General features: G+C 34.1%; 2 protein-coding genes across 4 annotated transcripts; both read left to right on the top strand.

Annotated features, from left to right (window-relative positions):
* Nucleotides 1-2,645: 2,645 nt before the first annotated feature.
* Nucleotides 2,646-8,265, top strand: LOC110692000 (nucleolin 1-like). The gene is made up of 17 exons (XM_021868990.1): nucleotides 2,646-2,823; nucleotides 2,918-2,960; nucleotides 3,226-3,398; nucleotides 3,915-4,019; nucleotides 4,107-4,199; nucleotides 4,286-4,426; nucleotides 4,569-4,688; nucleotides 4,995-5,084; nucleotides 5,170-5,271; nucleotides 5,555-5,608; nucleotides 5,702-5,793; nucleotides 5,873-5,990; nucleotides 6,308-6,396; nucleotides 6,490-6,577; nucleotides 6,655-6,746; nucleotides 7,412-7,746; nucleotides 7,941-8,265. The coding sequence occupies exons 1-17, from the start codon at nucleotides 2,791-2,793 to the stop codon at nucleotides 7,964-7,966; spliced, it is 1,794 nt and encodes a 597-aa protein (XP_021724682.1). The 5' UTR covers nucleotides 2,646-2,790; the 3' UTR covers nucleotides 7,967-8,265.
* A 946-nt stretch (nucleotides 8,266-9,211) lies between these two features.
* On the top strand, nucleotides 9,212-14,818 carry LOC110691998 (lisH domain-containing protein C1711.05-like). Of its 3 annotated transcripts, none has more exons than XM_021868988.1 (14): nucleotides 9,212-9,376; nucleotides 10,972-11,325; nucleotides 11,433-11,594; nucleotides 11,885-12,004; nucleotides 12,134-12,226; nucleotides 12,301-12,411; nucleotides 12,503-12,637; nucleotides 12,711-12,821; nucleotides 12,915-13,037; nucleotides 13,141-13,272; nucleotides 13,353-13,463; nucleotides 13,950-14,108; nucleotides 14,415-14,471; nucleotides 14,554-14,818. In XM_021868988.1, exons 1-14 carry the CDS (start codon nucleotides 9,250-9,252, stop codon nucleotides 14,556-14,558), a joined length of 1,800 nt encoding a protein of 599 aa, XP_021724680.1. In that variant the 5' UTR covers nucleotides 9,212-9,249; the 3' UTR covers nucleotides 14,559-14,818. The 3 variants fall into 3 exon arrangements, with proteins under 3 accessions (XP_021724680.1, XP_021724679.1, XP_021724681.1); XM_021868987.1 differs by having other exon boundaries at nucleotides 13,138-13,272; XM_021868989.1 differs by lacking the exon at nucleotides 13,353-13,463 and having other exon boundaries at nucleotides 13,138-13,272.
* Nucleotides 14,819-20,789: the final 5,971 nt, after the last annotated feature.

The raw sequence follows: 20,789 nt of genomic DNA, 5'->3' as shown, positions 1-20,789 counted from the left end.
ATTCTCCTTGATCAACTTTTATGTTGACTTGGAGAAAATCAGATTATAATATACACATACCAAAATAGCTAAACACATTTCATTTTCTTTGGGCATAAGTTTATGTGACTCCAACCTCTCACCCAAAGGTGCCTTTATGTGAGAGTGCGTGGTGTGTGAACCTTATGGAACGTGCCGCCGAATACAATTGAGTACAACGATTCCATCACGACATACCGAATTTATTCCATTGTTTATAAGATTAACTTTTCAATCTTATTGTTATGTCTACTTCTTTCTCGTAGCCTTGAAATTTAAACACCTTATTTTACAACACTTTTCAATGTATATGATTAATTTTTAAACCAACGTTACAAAAATCTATCATCAATGGAATACTAAATCTTACAAATTTTCTAGGATAGTAAGTTACAAGTTCGATTGAGGTGGTAACACATATTGCAATTCAAACCTAAATCAATCAGTTTTTAGATCACTTACACTCATTTTCACGGAAGAAAGACAACACACAATGTTTAGCGTCCTTCGTGATATCATCATAATAGGATTCAGTTATTTATATGTTAAAATGCTCTTAGCGGATTATGTCTTTCCATTCCCACCCAACTTAGCTTATAGTCACACCAAAACCTACCAATTCCTCGTTATGAACTAAACATCATATTGTTGTCCATGCTTGTAGGAACAACTTCTGCAACTATGATAATTATTTGATCTACAAAGACTAATAAATACAGAGTACTATATAATCTTACATTGTAACAATATGATAGAAACTCACGTTTATCACCTTTGTATGCCCATTTTGGAAGTTACAACATTTACACGAATAAGTTCAATTTAACCAGTACATAATGAGCTTATAGTTTAGTATCACATACAACTTATTTAATACAAATTAAGTGAAGTGAACATAGAAACTTTTACATTTTATTTACTTATTTCTACATTTCTGTAATCATGTGTAAATAAAACTTAACAAAATGAGGCTTGACTATGATTAATTTTAAACATTAGTGTATAGATAATGTTAAAGTTTTAGATCATGTTCTTTTCACCTTAATCTTATACTTATTACTTTTCTTGCAAAAAATTGTCAGCATCATAAATTTCCAAATCAAGTCAGACTAGATTTTCTATTTCCATTTGCTCTTTATAGTTTGTATTTAATTTTGTACTTGTAAGAAAATGAAAATTAAATTATTAAGCTAACAAAATCCCAATCGAATAGTCGATAATATTATTTTAAAACGCACATCTAAGGTCAAAATTTAGTCAAATTAAATAATCAAATCACACCAAAATGGATTAGAAAAATAAAGATAAAAACTAGACTATAAAATTAGACAATAACACATGATTTCAAATGAAATGAACAAAACCTTTTATCCTAAAAAATACCTTAAATGTAGTCACTTGCAAGTGCTCCAATCCCTCTGTTTATAAAGTGTTACAGTTTCATATTTTTTCAACATTCACACATGCATGTATGTCATGGGACGAGCGTACATCGCCCGTGCGGCGCCTGTATCCTTGAGGCTTTGATCCAGGCGAGTCTTCCTCATATGCGCAACGAACTAATAAATAGAGAAAACAACACGCAATGACACTAACTCGCACCATAAACACATGCATCAATATGTAAGATTTACATGCATAGGGAGGTTGCCTCATATGAAACTTGTTGTGCTAGGACATCAAAGAAACTGTGAGCACATGACAAGATAAGCTAGATTCATTTACCCTGAATTATATAACACTCCTTATAGCATGTTATGGAGAAGGTCTGGCGCATAGCTCCTATATGCAAACATTGCATATAGGATGTCAATGTAGTAATAAAGTTGAAGTTGTAGTGGGAGTATAAAATACCATTTAATAGGTAAATAGTACCATTAAATGTTGTAGTGGTATAAATATTATGCTAATAGTACAAATAAGTATATAAATGGTACATCAAAATATTATACCACTGTGAGAAATAATAGTACTACTAAGACATAATGGTACAATATACATGCATAATAGTACAAAAAATGTACCACTGTAACCATAAAAAGTACCATTCTGGATGTTAAACCTCAGCGCTTTTCCACTTTTTCCCTCCTATATGCAAAAAATGCTTATAGGGACTCGCATGTTATTAGTTACAATGTTTACTCTTTAAAATAATTTTCTGAAAATAAATCTCATTAATAAGTAATCACCTAAGTTAATAGTCAAAGTCGTATCATAACATATATTCCATGTTTAAAAAACCACGAGAGAAACTAGAGGTTAAAAAAGTTGACCATATCGACCCAATTTGACCAAAATTTAAAATAAACCTAATTTTGATCTTACTGAACCCGACTCAGGAACCCGAATCAACGCCTCTAGACATACTCCGTAGTTAGCAATCCTTTAGCATCGAGCCATCGACTAGCTAGTTAGTCCTCTGGTGGTTCCACTTCACCTTGATACAATGTGATGAATAGCACGTGGACACATACTCACATAGCATAGCAAGTGATTAGGTCAATACTTGACTACAACAAACAAAACCCCCCCAAAAATATCTCATCACTCGTAAAACCCTAATCTCCTACCTTCGCTGTCAGCCCCCGTCTTCTTTTTCCTGTTTACCAAAATATCCTTTTTATTTCTCTCTTATAAAACCTCTCTTTCTCTTTCTTCCTCATTTCCCATCTCTCTTTCTGCCGTAAAACCCTTTCATTTTAGGGTTTTGCAGCTTTCTCTCTCCTCCCTTAAACCCTAATTTCGTTCCAAGCCTCCCTTTCTTCTTCTACCATGGGCAAGTCTAGCAAGAAATCCGCTACCAAAGTTCGTCTTCTCTCTTGTTATCTCCTTCGTAAACCCTAATTTTACTGTTTTTGATTTGAATGGAATTAACGTGTTGTTGTTTTTCGTGTTTCAGGTTGATGCAGCTCCTGCTGCTGTCGTTCCTTCTGGAAAGAAAGGTTCTAATTTAACTTTTTATTTTTCTTTGATTTTTGGTTTTAATTTGTTTTGATTGCTGTATAAATTGAACTGGTTTTAATTTTCTCATTTTTCTTCGTTTTTTTGTGAATTTGGTTTTAATTTGTGTTGATTATTGTAAAAATTGAACTGATTTTTTAATTTTAAGGCTTTTTTTTTGATTCTCGTCATTTATTATCTGTTTTCGATTATAGTTTGTGTTGATTATTGTGAAAATTGAAGTGATTTTTGATTTTGGGGTTTTAGGCAAGAGAGGCGCAGAAGAGGCGATTGAGAAGGCTGTGAGTGCGAAGAAGCAGAAGATAGAGAAGAATGAGGCTGTTATAGCTCAGCAGAAGGCTGCTGAGAAGAAGAAGCCAAAGAAAGTTGAAAGTAGCAGCAGCGAATCTGAGGATGATTGTTCTGATTCAGAGGAAGAGGTGAATGTTTCTCCTTTTTGAATTAAACAAACATTAAAGATTTATACTTTATTTATTTCGCCTGTTATATATATATTTTTAATTATCGTAGGTACTTATTGGTAATTGCAAGTAATATGATCTAATTACTTTTGAATTAGTGAATGTTTTTATTGTATAGTATCATTGGTAGGTGTATGTTATTGTTTGTGTATAAATGATTTGGATCAAATATTTTATTAGCTATTAGTTTTATAGGGTTTATTTGGACCAACATTTGTGTTGGCTTTTTTGTGCGTTCTGTAGTATTATATACCTTCAAATGTAGCAGCTTGATGCTCTATCATTCAATATAATTAGCATGAAAGATTTAGCATGATAGATGCAGCCGTTGTATTGTTCGGCTATATATTTGTATATGTTTTTTTGTATATCTATAGATTGACGATCTCATATTCTATGTATAATTATTATATTGTTAACTTATGTACACTTTGCAATTGTTTTATAACTATTTGACATTTTATAATTCATTAGGTTGTTGTGAAAAAGCCACAAGCTAAAGCCCCTGCTGTTGTCAAGAAAGCCAAGCAGGAGAGCAGCTCAGAAGATTCCTCAGATTCTGACGAAAGTGATTCTGATGTAAGTTGTTGATGAAGTATCACTGAAAAAAGATGAAAATTTTAGTTATAGCTAAGAGTCTGAGACCGATGTTGGTTATGTTTGCAGGATGAACCTGCAACAAAGAAAACTGTACCTGCTGTGAACGGTTCCAAGAAGGATGATTCCTCTGACAGCGATGATTCTTCCTCAGATGATGAGGTAAGCACTTAGATTGTTTTACCATGTGGTGGTAATCCAGTTTTATATTGCTGCTGCTGACTTTCAATTTGGTGGCTATAACATAGGAGAATGCTAAACCTGCTGCCAAGCCTAAAGCTGTGCCCGCAGCAAAGAATGGTTCCCTTCCTAAGGCTAAGCCTGCTGAATCAACTGAGGAAAGCAGTGATGATGACTCAGATGAAGAGAGTGATTCTGAGGATGAGAAGGTATACAACAATAGGTTTAATTAGTATGAGTACTAATGAACTTTTATTTTTTGAAGCTGCTTGCCTTCTGAATTTATAAACTGTATTAAGTTGGAAAGGTTCAATTCTGGCTCTCAATTTCTCTACATTTATGTTACTGCAGAAAGTAGTTCCTGCCAAGCCTGTTAGCAATGTGAAAACACCAGCCAAAGAATCTGAAAGCTCTGATGACAGTTCTGATGAGAGCTCTGAAGAGAGTGACGATGAGCCTAAAGCTAAAAAGGTATAAATGATTTTAAAACAGATGGCTATTGTATTCAATTTATCTTTTTTACAGAGTTTTTTCGCAATGCAGTAGTCGATTATTTCTTGCAGCTAGAAGAGTCTTAATACACAGTAGTGTTCAATTTATTATTATTGTTAATTTTACGCTTTTTGAAAATCTCCCAAGGATATGTGTATTTTGATGGTTGCTCTTTAGTTCTCTGATTCAGCATTGCTATTAGTTTTGGATCCTGTTTGTTGTTTTCTTGCTTGTTGTATGTTCCCTGTTTCAACTGGAACCTTAAGTTAACATATACTTTTGCAGGCTACAAGTGCTGTGAACGGCGCTAAAGAAGCTAAGAAAGGTAGTAGTAGCAGTGAGGAGGAGAGCTCTGATGATGAACCTGCCCAGAAGGTAAAGTGCTGCTACCAATAATTAATGCCTTTTTGATTAAAAGCCATCAGTAGTGTATTAGTGTTCATATACTTCTGTATAACAGACAGTCGCACCCAAGAAAAGTGAAAGCTCAGATTCTGATGAGAGTGACGAAGACAGTGATGAGGAGAGTGAAGATGAGAAGCCGCAGAAGACCCCAAAGAAGGTAATGATCTAGGTCTTGCTTCCACTCCCTCTCCCAACAGGTTGAAATGACAAGAATTCACTATTGTTTGTTTGTAATGACAAGATGATAAGGAAAATGGCATGGAAATGACAAGAGTTTCTTTTGCATGATTTGTACGATTTTATGGCTGTGTTGTTTGTAGTTAGCCAATTGTGTTTGCATAACCCATATTGCCATTTTCATATTTCGTATTCCATCTGAGAATTTCCAAGTGTGTTAATTGGTCGAATCATCTCATTTAAATTGCTTTGTTTGCTTGCAGGATACTGATGTAGAAATGGTTGATGCCGAGGAAACAAAGTCTGCCTTGAAAACAGTGCGTACATAGTTCTTCATCTAATTTCATCCAGCAATGGGCTAAATCTTCTGCAGTTTTTAGTGTGGCCTGATTGTTTATTTCTTTTTTCAGCCTAAGACACCAGCAACACCACAAGTTCAAGCTACAGGATCTAAGACACTGTTTGCTGGAAATCTTTCATTTGATATTGAGGATCAGAATGTGTATGTATTCTTCTTTTTATTTCAAGATTAGTATTGTATTGCTGAGTTTATTTTTCCTCAAATCATATTGCTGTTACAGGCGAGATTTTTTCAAGAGCGCAGGAGAGATTGTAGATATTAGATTTGCCTCCGAACCTGAAGGTAGATTTAAGGGCTATGGCCACATTGAGTTTGAAACAGCAGAAGCTGCTCAAAAGGTGAGTCTCCGTTTATCGTCTGTATGGTTGCTATATGATGGCCTTTTCTGTATTACAACTACTATGCTATGGCTGTTGGCTGTTGGTTAATCTGCTATAAATACAAATGTAATTTTTTGCAAAAAATATTAGATGTAGTCCATTACTCCTTATACTTGTATATTAGAAGATTGGTTATTCTTTTTTCTGGTTAAACTTTCTTATTCCAATTTCTAAAGGTGTATGCATATTCCTCACTGTGGTAGTATGGTGCTTTCAACTTTCTAAATATATCTAGTAAGCTGCATTTACTCTGCTAAGAATATATTTTTTTCCAGGCTCTAGAAATGAACGGCCAAGAATTATTAGGTCGCCCAGTGAGGCTTGACTTAGCTCGTGAGAGAGGTGCATACACTCCCAACACGCGGTATGTATTGTTATGTTTATTTTTATTCTTAATCTTTACTTCAAATATACAAATTTTTTTATTAATAATTTTTTATTGCTTTTGTTTTGTTAGAGAGAACTCTTCTTTTCAGAAGGGTGGTGGAGGCCAGAACCTTACAATATTTGTAAAGGGATTCGATACTTCTGCTGACGAGGATGAGGTATCATTGTTCTCCTTTTGTTTCCATCTTTTATTGTCTGTCAACTGTTTTTGATTGTTTTTACTGTCCGCTTGCAGATGAGGGGTTCCTTGAAAGAACTCTTTGGCTCGTGTGGAGAGATTACAAGATGTTCTATCCCACAAGATCGTGATAATCAGTGTCTTAAGGGGTATGTACTACGAATCTTTTTTCTGCTTTGTTTTACCGAAGACACCCAGTGTTCTCCTTTTGGTGATACGTACTGAGAATCATTATTCTGCTCTGTTTACTAGAAGGCATCATGTGTTTTTCGTTGTGATGTGTTCTTAGTGTGATGTTTTGCTTTTGTCCAAGAACCAAATTATCAGCATCAGGCATCTCTCATTGTATCCATCTTTGCTTTCATTGGACCTTTTTGTTATTACTATGGGGGTTGGTGATTGGAACTGTATTTAATCTGAGTTGAGGCTGTGATGCATTTGCTTTAGTACTATTCAATTTCCTTTATTCACAGCATATACTTGGCGAGTCTTATAATTCATGAGAATGTGATAGTAGGTTTCTACCACATTTCTCATGGACGTCAAGTTCTTGTCAACTTATTTTGCATATCTGTTTCCTTCCGGTATAGTTATCTTGTCATATGGGTTTATTGCTGACTTACAGGTTACTTATTATTGAATATTATTCCATGATTGTGTCCTGTTTAAGAATATAATTTCCATGTTAAAATTTCTGGTGTGAATATTTTTATCCAAATATTTGTTACATGTGTTGCTGCCTGCCTTTTTTGTACCATTCTTTACATTCCTGGCAAAGATGTTTCCTTTCTGAGTATTTTCTTGTGCTCTGCAGTGTGGCTTATATTGATTTTGCAGACAGTGATGCATTTAACAAAGCTTTTGACCTAAATGGATCTGAACTTGGAGGTTGTTACTTGAATGTTCAAGAGGGTAAGCCAAGAGAACCCCGTGAGTTTGGGAGTGGAGGATTTGGAAGTGGAGGATTTGGAAGTGGTGGAAGAGGTGGTGGGAGAAGAGGTGGCAGAGATGGTGGTGGTGGAAGGTTTGGTGACAGACGTGGTGGAGGAAGGTTTGGAGGTGGTGGTCGTGGTGGTAGAGATGGTGGTGGTCGTGGTGGTAGAGGACGTGGTGGTCGTGGTGGGTTCAGCATTACTGCATCTGCCTCAGGTAACTCTTCAAAACCATAATGTCACAGAAAGAGTGAGAGGAGGTTATGAACTTATGATTACAAGTCGGTTATTGCTTAATAAATTGCGAATAAAATCTGCTCCTAGCATCGCCAAATCTTCTGAATTTTGTTCTGGGTTATTTTGTGGGTGTTCGTGTTTAATCTGAAAATTCTTTTATTCTGATGAATGCAGGAAAAAAGACTACCTTCGATGATTAGGATATTATGCAAATGGAGAACATCAGTTTCGGCCAGATGTATTACAGTGTTTTAGATATTTTAAGTTACTATGGGACAGTTAGTTATGATGCTGGTTTAGTTTGAGCCCAAGTAGAAAATTTGTGTACTTAGGCCGAAGTTTTGTTCAGAGATGTGACCATTGTATTAGTTTTATGCTTTTTTGGCTGAATTACTTTTTCTTGAAAGGATTATAGGGATATATATTTGTCCTTAAATGGAATGTTTTTATTACTTTTTGCAATTCATCTAGTATCTAATCTATCATTTTAATTTGTGTACCTTTTTTTCTACTTCTGATTGACGAGTTATCGATTGTTTTTACACTTATTACTCCCTGTACTTAATCATAATTCTTACCTTGTCATAAGTGTTTGGAAATAATATAAATCATAGATGTATTCTGTAATTTTTGTTAAAAATAGTTTCACAATTCAAGTTGAATCTGTGGTGATAATTTTACATGATTGTTGCTATATCTGAATCTTTTGAGGCTTGTTGTCCACTCGACTCCTGTCACTTCATCCATAAATTTGGATGATACTCCGTATAATTTACTCTCTTACTGGTATTATTTTAGGTCAGACTTCACTAATTAGGTGCCGTTTCTTACCTAATTAATCAGAACAAAGAAAAGAGAATTTGCTATCAGAACAATTTATGTGACTTACAATTCTTAAAGAGACTAAATAATCTATAGCCCTATTTGTTTGTCTATGTTTCTTTGTAAATGTGCTTCGATTGAAATTGTTAGATCAATATGGAGTAACAAGACATGAAGCTTAACCCGGTAACCCCTCTTAATAGCAAGGGTAAGGTAAACCATCAGTTTCTTGTTAGATTTGTTTTGAATGTGTCTTTTCAAATTATCAATTTTAAAATGATTTTGTACTCATTTAACAATTTTAAAATAGGATTATGTTTTATACAAACACGATAAAAGAAATATGTCGACTTAAAAATAACATCAATAAAATGCATTTATATAAGTATATTATATACTAATATATGTTTTTTTTTTTTTTTTTTTGGTGAAACATACTTGTATATGTTGATTGTATATAAAAATGGCATTTAGCCCCTCCTATCACGCGGTGTTGGGTGCGTGGCTCGAGTTTGTTCATACTTGTTCTACCGACTTCAAAAGAACATTTATCAATCTTCTTTTCGTGAGTGCCAGTTTTCATCAACTATAATTGTCCTCATATCTTTCACTACTTCGTATTTTCCATCCTCCAAAAAACAAAAAAAAAAAAAAAAAAAAAATGACTTTTGGAAAAGATGCTCGTCCATTGCCAATGTACGAATATAAAGTTCTGAAACACGTACCTACTATGGTTAGAAGACGATATGATCGAGATCTTGACCACAAGTTGAGCGATGCAACTCTAGGTACGTACGACTTCATTGTTTTTGCGAGTAGCAATTTTCTTTAGTAACTAAATGGTCGAGTAACTAGAGAAAATTCAAATGTGCTATATTCTCTAGTAATTGAATGGCCGAGTAACTAGATAGAATTCGATATACTTGTATATTTAAGAATATGTGATTCAACAAACATGTAAGTTCTCACCATCAAATGTTGAAGAAGAATGAAGAAAGAGAAATGTATTCATGGAGGTCAACGGGTGAGTGAGAAAGACATGAATGAATTTAATTTTTGGAAGTATTTTATTTACTTTTAATGATGGGATGAAAATAAATAAATAATGTGCGGTGATATTTAATTTGTTTTATTATGCTAGTCCATACAGAAGAGTAAATAATACTGAGATACCAGATGATTCTGTGGGGGTGATAATGATGGGATAGATTAGTGCACATGGTTGGAGTGGTATTGTAAATGGGATAGAAAAATGGAATATTTTAGGCACCCAATGCTAGATATTAAAGCCTAAAGGCCATGGGACCATGGGCCACGGCCCATGGTACTAGTACACACAAGGGGATAGTGAAAAACATGTTCCACGTATATTAAACTCGAAATTTATAAAAGCGGCATTAATTAAAGATGTGTATTGACAATTATGTCTAGTCAAAACGTACTGTCAAGAAAATAAGGAAGAGAGTATTTAGTAGGTTTTGGCTTCGTTTGAAAATTAGTGATTAATAGTAAGCTGATTGTAGCTAGTTTGATTAATTGATTGTATGGAGTGGCTGTTTGCGTAAAAAATATTTGGTTAATTGAGCTACTTTAGCTAATTGTGTGATATAGGTATGTCCAATAATGATGTTCAAATAATTTATTGTTATGAAAATTTTAAGATTATTGGTAAAGGGTAAATTTTTTGACCTACTTAAGAATAGAATTGTCATTCCACAATTACATTTACAGACGTCTATTCTGAAAATCTCATATAACCACTTTTCAAAATTAACCTTATGGGCTCAAGCTTCTCTTACTCTTCCAATTCTCTTTTAGGCCATGTTCGGTGGTTGACAATCAGCGGTTTGTATAAGCTGGTTTGACTAGTTGGTTACATTAGCAATTTGTATACATGTGCTTGGTAAATTATTGTATAAAATGACTGGTGCGCTAAAGTTAAAGGAATCAATGTCTTCCAATATGTTGGTATTCATGATTGAAAGTTTCTAGTATTGTTCTGCTAGTTTGGTTAGTAAATTTACCAGATATCAGAGACATCAAACACGACTTTCCAAACAAAATTTAATGGACTCTTCAGAATATGACAAGTTACATGATTAACATCAGCCTAACCATTAGTTCAATAAGCTAATGGCGATCATGTAAATCTTGTAAATGTGTGTTACACTAAGGCAAAGAAATCGAACTACACTCGAACCAAGTTTTTACACAGATCCCTTACAATTAAAATGGTACATAGGATTTAAAACACAAGCCCTTGATATACTGGTAAAGTCACATTTCTGAGAAGATTCAATCTTCAAAATTGATTAAAAACACAATGGATTGAAGAGTATATTGTGTGTAGATCCCTGGATGAAATACTAGTTCAAATATGCAGATTTGTCATCTAAAGACGGCGAAAGCAGAGGTGATGATGGAGCTGAAGCTTCCAATCATGCTGCTGTTAGTGATTTTGATGATGAACCAGAAGATGAATTACATGCAGATTTCGACAATGAACAGGATTCCCAAACTTATACAGATGATATGGGCATGTTTTCAGAAGATAGCAAAAGCGAAAGTGGAGGAGCTGAAGATGAAAATATTGTGTATGTAGGTTTGCATGAAGTAGAAGACAGCAGAAGCGAAGGTAATGGTACAAAAGATGTGAATATTGTTAGCGATTATGTGGATGATAGTGTCCAAGACGAAGTTGAGGACAAGGATCAGGGAAACTCTGACAATAAACAAGGTATGCAAATCACTGCAATTATGCTAATTCTTGTAAAGATGTCAATTATGGATTGAAAAGTTGGCGTGCAAACCCGTGGATGAAAGACATGTTCAAATATAATACAGGTTTTCAATCAGAAGACGAAAAAAGCATAGGTGATGATGGAGCTGAAGATTCCAGTCCTGCTGCTGTTATTGATTTGGATGATCTTGTTGTTAATAATGAAGCTGAGGAAACACAAACATATACAGAAGATTTTAGATGTAATGAATTCGGACAAAGTACGAGTAAGTATGACAAACTTGGTGTGCTATAGTTCTGCCATTTAATTGAGCTCAAAATTTTCTTACACAGCTACATACTGAAGCTAAGTTGATGATGCAGAATAAAAGCAATTTCAATCTAATAACTAGCTCTTTTTCTATCATGGACTACTTCATGATTTAAGGAATTATGCAAATGCAATTAATGTTGAAATAAGATAGAGAAAAACAATATGGTGTCTTTGAATAGTTCTTAATTAGGAGTCACCCTTTCAATGTAAGCAGTATTCTCATATATGTTGGTATGTCTTCAGATGATAGCAAAAGTGAAAGTGGAGGAGCCAAAGTTGCTGATCTTACAAGCAATAAGGATGCGAATGTTGAAGATGAAATCGAGGGGGATGGACATGCAAAATTATCTGACAATGAGCAAGGTAATAAGCAAATATATACAATTATTAAGATTCTTATAAACCTCTAAAAACTAGTCTAAACAATATATATGGTGCCTTTGAATAATTATCTACATTTGCATTCTCATATATGTTGCTATATGTATTCAGATGACAGCAAAAGTGAAAGTAAAGATGTTATTGATGCTAATGTTGAAGATAAAATCGAGGGAAATGGAGATGTGAAAACCGACAATGAGCAAGGTAACAAGCAAACATGTACAATTGTTAATACTCTCATAAACATCTAAAAACTAGTCTAAACAAAATATATGTAGGTCTATGTTCAGAAGATGGCAAAAAAGAAGATATCGCAGCTACAAATGAGGATACCCTTGAGAATTTTGTGGATTCTAGTGTCAAAAATGAAGTCCAGGAAAGAGAACAGGGTATGGAAGCATGAATATTCTGAAGATTCTCATAAACACCTGAAAAGTAGACCAGACTAATTAAAGTATATATATATATATGTACATGTAGATTTGAGTGTCATAGAAGATAGCAAAAGCGAAGACAATGGAACTAAAGATGCAGATATTGCTTGCGATTATGTGGGTGATAATGTCCAAGACAAATTTGAGGACATAGATCATGACAAATCTGACAATGAACCAGGTGTGGCCTGAAGTCATTCCCATAAAATCCTTGGTGGCACTAATAGTAAGACTAATGGAAATAATATATGTAGGTATATGTTCAGAAGATTGCAAAGATGAAGATGATGGAGCTATAGATGCGAAAATCCTTGCAGATAACGAGGATGCCTGTGTTAAAAATGAAGTCCAGGACAATGAATTAGGTATGTAAGTATATTGAGAAGATTCTCATAACACCTGAAAAGTAGAGTAAACAGATTGAAGCTAAGGATATTTTTATTTTGGTTTGCATGTAGTACAAGATAGCAGAAGCGAAGACAATGGAACTGAAGATGTAAATAATATTAGCTATAATGTGGATGGCAGTGTCCAAGATGAGGTTGAGGACAAAGCTCTTGGAATATCTGACAGTAAAAAAGGTTTGGTCTTAATGCTAATGTGTTGTGAAGATGCCTAAACAAAACAAATTAGCTGATCTACAGTAATAAATAAACTGATGAATGTATGTACTGTATGCAGTAGATATGCAGCATATGCTAGTAGAAGACTGCAAGAGCGAAGCCGATGCCACTAAAGGTGCAAGTGTTGATAGCTATAATATGAATAATAGTGCCAAAGATGAAGTCTTGGACATTGAACATGACAATAAACAAGGTATATTCAAATTAAATTGTGGGAAATTTTATAAATCCCTTAAAATGTACTAATTTAGATATATGTAAGCTTGCATTTAGATGATAGCAAAATCCATAGTGAAGGAGTTGAACACGATGATCTTTCCACTTATGAGGATGTTAGTGTTGAAGTCCAAGACAAGGGAGTCGGAAGCTTTTCTGATGAACAAGGTACGCATACAAATGTCTTCCTCGGATTTTGGTAATAAACTCTAACATGCAAGTACTCAGTCCAAATTTTATCACTCACTATACTATTTTGAGATGTCCCAAATGGCCGAATTTATCTTTTACCTATAACAAAATAAAATGTGCATCTCCTGTGAAGTGAAACCTAGCTTTTCTCCTACGAGTACTAGTTTTATCCCTATCAATCATGTACGACTCCTTTTCTCTTCACAACGACTGATTTTCTTAACAATTCTGTACTATTCTCTTTGTATCCACTTTCAATTTCCTTATTCACTATATTTTTTTAACCAATTTCCCTACGATTTTACTTAATACACATAATTAATCTAAGTGTAAGATAATGTTTAAGACAGAAGTAGTATTATTGTATTAGGAAGTTAAGTTAGCTAGTGCTTTATGATAGAACTAACAGCTAATTATTACTACTGAAGTATGTTCTTGCTGATAAAACTTTCAAACATGCAGATTTTAGCCCAAAAGCTTTCAAGGAAACTCTGGAACGAGATGGAATTGATCTGTGTTGTCCCAAATGCAAGAATAATATCACCCACACAATGATTTATCGAAAAAAGGAAGATAGCCAACAACATCAAACAACATGCTATACCTTTTTGACAGCTCTATGTAAGTTTTCAGGCTAGCCATTTCGAGCCAAATCCTGTTATCATGCTCTGTCTTTTCATGACGACAACCAAATTTTATGTTCATAACGACTAGGTACAACTAAGTTGGATCATTCACCTTACCACCTGATAAAGTTTATTCTTATGTACTCCCTTTAATTTGTTGACATACAAATGTAACACACAATATTTAAACTAGTCACAACTATAAAAATCGTAAGGTAAAGAGTATGCATTCACGGTAGTTGACATAAATTTCTATGCGGGAACATTGATTTTACTAACAACAATCCTGTTGAACTTGCAGTTAGTTGCATGCATTCGATGGTAGTTCACTGGAGAACTAATTATCGCTCACACTCTGGTAAGTCCCCTAGCTCTTTTGTAGCAAAAAAAAAAAAAAAAAAAAGGTTCTCAAACATTGTCTTATATTTGTTGTTGCATAGATTAAGGCATTGGCGGAACGGATGCAAGGAGCTGATCATGATAGATATGCAACGAACGCAAGCTAGCAAGCTTCACCAGGCTAACATGTATTGGTTGGCGACTGTGATGTAGCTAATTATGGCTTTGTAGCAAATGAAAATTCAGCTTTGTTGCAAAAGAAAATTCCCCTGTACTTACTAATTAATTCCATCCCCGAGTTTGTAGATTTCTTGCATATAATCGAGTGTATTCACTATACAGAAATAGTTATACTTGAGTTCTAGGTAGAATCACAATTTCTGCTCACTACGATCACAAACAATTAAAACAAGGGCTATGTGGCCTATATCTTGCACGAATAAAGGAAAATAACCAAACAAGGGAGTACAAGCTTAACTTGACAATAATATTATTACTTGTATAACACAAGAAGGATTTTTTTGATACTCTGGGTATACTTCGGAGTGTTCCTATTGAAGATGGTTCAAAAGTTAACTAAACAAATTTAAACTCGAAAAAGCTCGTAAACAAGCTCAAACTTACAATAACTCATTCAAGATTTGTATTAATTGTTGAGAAGCTCAAAAGAAATAGAAAAAAAATTTAGTTACAAATTATTCGAACATGAAAAAGCTCACTAGAATAAAAATCACTTGTGAAGGAAAGTAGCAAGGCGTTTGAATAGAAGTTTAGCATTGTCAGTATCTGGATTAAATGCATGAAAACAATGGCCTTCTCCTTTTACTTCAAACAACTCTACTATCCCTTTAAACCCACTCTTTTTAACTGCATCATAGTACCTTTCATCAACATCCCTCACCTCATCCATCTCCGCGACAATTACAAGTACTCGAGTACACCCGAGCATGCTCAAGGAGTCCATTGACCTCTTTGGCTATGGAGTCTATTGATAGGAAATGTTGAATAAAAAAAATGGTAAGAGTTAGTTAAGAAAAAGTTGTACAAGATGATAATACAGAAAATGAAATAGTGTAAAACCATGTTAAGTGGACGTTAGGTGATTTATGTTGTCACTTTGCTTCTGTTGAGAAGAGAGCAATAGGGCATGCAAATATAAAATGCTTCATGGCCTCACAATGTTGACCTAGAGAATCCCATAAGTTATGATTGACCTAATGTATGGAATATGTTCACGTTGTAAGTACGTAAAGTTCTAGGTACATATAACTTGTAGAAAATTACATTAATTAGGAATTCCTCTCGTAAGGAGGATTTTTTTTTAACTTGTTAGAAATGTAGAGTTTTTAAGGTTACTCAAAAAAGAACAATACGACTCGATCGATCATACATGCCTTACTCAATTATTTTGGTTTCACGTACAAATCTAATATCATATCACATCACTAATAAATAAAGCTGGTCTCGTGGCCAGGCCACGAGACATCGACACTTGGCATTACAGTTTTTCGCCAAGTGTTGCACCACGTAGGATAAAATAGGTTTTATTGTGACACATATGATGCTAAGTAAGCGAGTCTTGGATAGATTTTTTAAGATAAAATTGTTGTATAGAGTTTTATTATCGATAGAATTCCAATATTTCATATATACAAAATTAATCATAACTTTTAATAAATATCCTATAACTCAATTCTGTTTTCATCATCAAATTCGTTTTAAAATGTTTTTTTAAAATAAGATCCATTTATAATATATTTAATCACAAACTTTTATACGTAGCTGGCCAAACCGTGTCACCAACTATTACAAGATCAGAGTTACTTCGTTAGTGCTATAGGGGTTACTTGGTCATTGTTATAGTGGTTATCAATCAGTGTTATAGATAGGGGTTACTTAGTTAGTGTTAGAGGTTACTCAGTTAGTATTATAGGGGTTACTCGATCAGTTTTATAGGGGTTACTTTGTCCGACCCGCCAGATGGTGTGGTTAGCCGCATACAAAATGCATTGTTATTTAATTTATTTTAAAAAAATATTAGAGAATCAGTAAAATAAGTTTTAATCAGTAAAAATAATTTTAGTTTGGTAAAAATACTTTCTGTTCAGTGAAATAATTTAAATTCAATAAAATAATTTCAAATCAATAATAACATAGGTATCTATTTACTGTAACACCCCAATAATTCTCTCTTTAAACCTGTAGATACCTTTAATAAAATACAAGAGAAATATTGACGTGCCACCGCCACGTGTTCAAACGTTAAGCCTAATTCAGAATTTAACAGCGGAAAAACTAACTCAATTATAAATAAGTTTCAAAACCAACGAACGAAACCAAATTAAGTCTTACAAGTTAGAACCATTAAGGCCCTTATTCAAACCCAATAAACAAAGTATTAAATGAACCAAACCTGAGTTTAAATAAACTCAAACTTAAGAAATGAAATAAACTGCGAACAAAAACCAACTCTCCACTCAAAATCCCACCACCTTGATGCAAGTCCAAACTATGTAAACACTTGTGATAAGTCTGCTCCCCAATGTTACAAGTGTAAAGATTGGATCATTACAGGATCATTGAAAGGCGAAGACCATGACCAAGAAAAAGACACACAAAGCACGCAATTAGCAACGCTGAGTACATACAAGCTACGAATTATAACAAAGAATTCTTAGCATGCTACTAGTTATCAATCAACACACAACAATTTAATTATTGACTCAAACAAATGACTCAATTGTTATTATTACTAAGACTTCTCTAATCAGTACTGATTATTTCATCTCATTTTATTCATTGGATTAAGCAATAGACAAGGTTGTCTCCCCGTGCTCCAATTCGAAACATCAATAAAAGAAAAACCCCATGCCTCCTCTCGGAAACATCAATAAACATCCAATAGCAGACGGGCACGACTTTGTGGCCATAGCTAGTATGAGATCTCATCTAACTCCTTATGGTTTTAAAAAGTATTTGAAAACAAGAGACTCGGAGATCAGACGACCTCTAGAAAAGTGCACGGCTAATACCCCGTGCACCCCAACCCCTATTTGTCATTACTCTAGATTTGCACAAATCTAGAGTTTTATTGCTCATCCTTCTTGAACTTTACGAGAGTTACATGTTTAAACTTGGGGGTGACTCATTTACAAAAGCAAAACAACCAATCAAGCATTAATAATCATTCAAGCAAGTTCAATTTCCAATTTAATTCTTGAATTACTAGTAACAAACAACATTTAGTATTGAATTCTTTAAACTATCTTGGTGTATAAACACCTTAAGTGCATAAGACACCTCAAATTCTCAACCTCGTCTTATAAGATTTCAATTCTTCCTTTACTCATTACATTTCAATAATCATGAACAAGTAATAATAATAATTCAATCCAACATGTATTTTTGCCTCCAAGTTCATCTTGCAAGTTGATGCATATAAAATTACTTACAAGATAACATAACATAAAAGTTATAAATCATGCACATTCAAGCATAAATACCAAAGAGATTTATTACCAAACAATTTCAATCAACCACAAGTTTCCTAATCATGATTCTAAGTTTTCCAAATCCTTAAACATGCTTCTAAAGTCAAGGTTTTTCGTATCCTTGTACGTACCTTGTGTAAACGAATTGGTTGGCCACTTTAGAAACTAGAAATCGCCTTCTACGAAATCCTCTCCTAAACCAAACAACAATAGTTCCATCAATACCCAAGCAATTAAATTTACAGCAATACTAACTTACTTTAAAACCTTCAAAATCCAATTAAAAAACACTTTAAGGGGCCGTTTGGTTCGCACAGGGGAATCGGAATGGAATGTTGAAAGGGAATGAAGGAGAAAGGAAAGGATTAACTCTGATTTGCCCTGGTTGTTTGGTTGTATCCAGGAAACGGAATGAAATGCTGACTGATTCCCTTTGGTTCAAACTAGGGAATCAAACCATTCTTGATTCAGCGAAAAAAAAAAAAAAAAAAAAAATTCATTCGTGCTATAGCAAAAAAATTTCAAGAATGCAAATTCTATAGCAAATTCAATCACCATGCATGAAGGCATTTATGAACAAATTAAAGAGTAATGTCTTATTACAAGTGCATGAACGATTAAAAATCTTATTCATGTTAACAAAAGTAAATAAGAAATGCGACATTCCCTCTCCACAGCATCGCCTCTGCCATCGTCGACACCCCACTGACCTCCTCCGCCGCCATTACCAGTTTAAAACATGGCAAATCCACAAAGTTACGTAAATTCAAGAAAAAAAAAACGAAAACTACATTACAAAACGGAGGAATTAGGGCTTCCCTGCAGCAGACGGTCGACGGTCGCAAAAGGTGGTCGGCGGTCACGGATCTGATGTCGGAAGGCTCACCGGCGACGGGGACGGCTTCGAGCTCGTTAGGGTTCACTTGAGAAGCTTGAGAAGAGAGAGAGGGGCGTCGGTGTTCGACTTAGCTTCACCGGCGGTCGTGACGTGAACACCGGCGGCGGACGTTCTGCAGTCGGACATGAACACCGGCGACGGCAACGTCTTCGACTGTGGCAGGGAGCAGCCAAGCAGTGGAGAGGCTTGAGAGGAAAGAGAGAGAGGGGTGTGGGTAATGAAGGGGAATGGGAATGCAAAAGGCTAGGGGGGGGTGGGGAATGAGTGGACAATTTTGGGTAAACCCAAAAATAAAAATGGAGAATGGGAATGACAAAAGATTCAAAACAAACACTTATAAAGGTAATCATTTCCATTCCCTTTCCCCATTACAGCGAACCAAACGGCCCCTAAAACCTTTCCTTTAGTTAAAATTAAAGGCTTATATATAGTTCTTTAAATTTCCTTCATAAAAACCTTAAAATACACTCTTATACATGAAATTACAGCAAGTTTGAAGTTTAATAAAAATCTGAAATTTAATTCATGAAATTAGACTTTAAAGTTCAAGGCTTAAAATCATATAAAACTCACAACCATTATAATATGAGATTAGGAACATAAAAATATAAGACTAATACAATTTAAACCCCAAGATTGAAACTTTAATAAATCTGAAATTTTAAAAGGAATTAAAATAGTTATGTTTTAACATAATTTAGACATAATATAATTAGATAACTTAATCAACACGTTTTAAACCCTAAAACCATGAAAAATCAAGATTTTCAACCCACTTTTTATACTCATAATAATCTGAAATTTTAGTCATTAAATTAAACATAGTAAAATTCAAAAATTTGTAATCTTTTGCACTCATATGCATAATCAAATCATAATAATAACAATTTAAGAACAAAAATTTAATAAAGATTGGAACTTTAATCAATTTAACAAAAGAAAAGAAAGAAGGAAGGAAGGAGAGAGAGAAGGGGCGAACTACTGGTGGTCGCCGGAGCAGCAGGGTGGCGCCGGTGATGGACTGGCGTCGGCGGCAGCAAGGCACATCAGCGACTTTTTTTTTTTTTTTTTTTTCCCCCTGGTTGGTGCGTGAATGGAAGAAGAGGCAAAGCAGTGATGGAGTTTGTGAGGGAGTGAGGTTTACGTGAGATTGGAGGGGAAAATAAGGGGAAAAGTTATAGGTGGGTATAAATAATAAGAAGTGGGTTTGAGGGTTTCTTAATCCAAATATAATTAAGATAACTTGTTTAGGCCCAAATATATACCAAAGCTTAAAAAAAAAATGAGATGTAAGGTTGGGCTTTGAGGTAAATTGGACTAGGCTCTTAGTTTGGATGGTAAAATGATTATTGGCAATAGCTAGTAATGACTAAATAACTCAAAACTAATTTATTATTTTTGAAATATTTATAAAATAATTATATCTTTAATAATAAAGTTTAATCTATTAACCTATACTAAAAGCAAATCCTTCCATAACACTTGTCATTACCTTGTAAAAAATTTCCCGCCTTTTTTTTTTTTTTTTTTTGGCAAAATCTTTATGTAAATTATTTATACCTTATGATATTTTCTTTTCATTTTGACAATCATATTCCACATATATACAAATGAAATATTTGTGAATATCTTTTATGTACTTTATATTTTGTATTATTATTGTCAAAAATATTTAACAACCGTGCATTGCACGGGATTTTAACCTAGTTATAAATAATAAAATATAATTATAATAAACACAAAATCATGGGGGATTAATTTACTAACAAAACTACACAAAGTACACTTCATATGATATCGTATGTCTAAATATCCTACATTATCAGAACGAATTATTTGACCGTAATTAACATTCAAGTAAAAATGGTATCTTAAATTTTATCAACCATACGGGCATAGCCCGGGCACAAAACTAGTCACTAATATATAAAGCCGGTCTCGCAGCCAA

This window comes from Chenopodium quinoa, unplaced genomic scaffold, assembly GCF_001683475.1.
Source record: "Chenopodium quinoa cultivar QQ74 unplaced genomic scaffold, ASM168347v1, whole genome shotgun sequence".
NCBI lineage: Eukaryota > Viridiplantae > Streptophyta > Magnoliopsida > Caryophyllales > Amaranthaceae > Chenopodium > Chenopodium quinoa.
The sequence above is the reverse complement of the archived record's forward strand: the minus strand, read 5'-3'. Positions and strand labels throughout refer to the sequence as shown.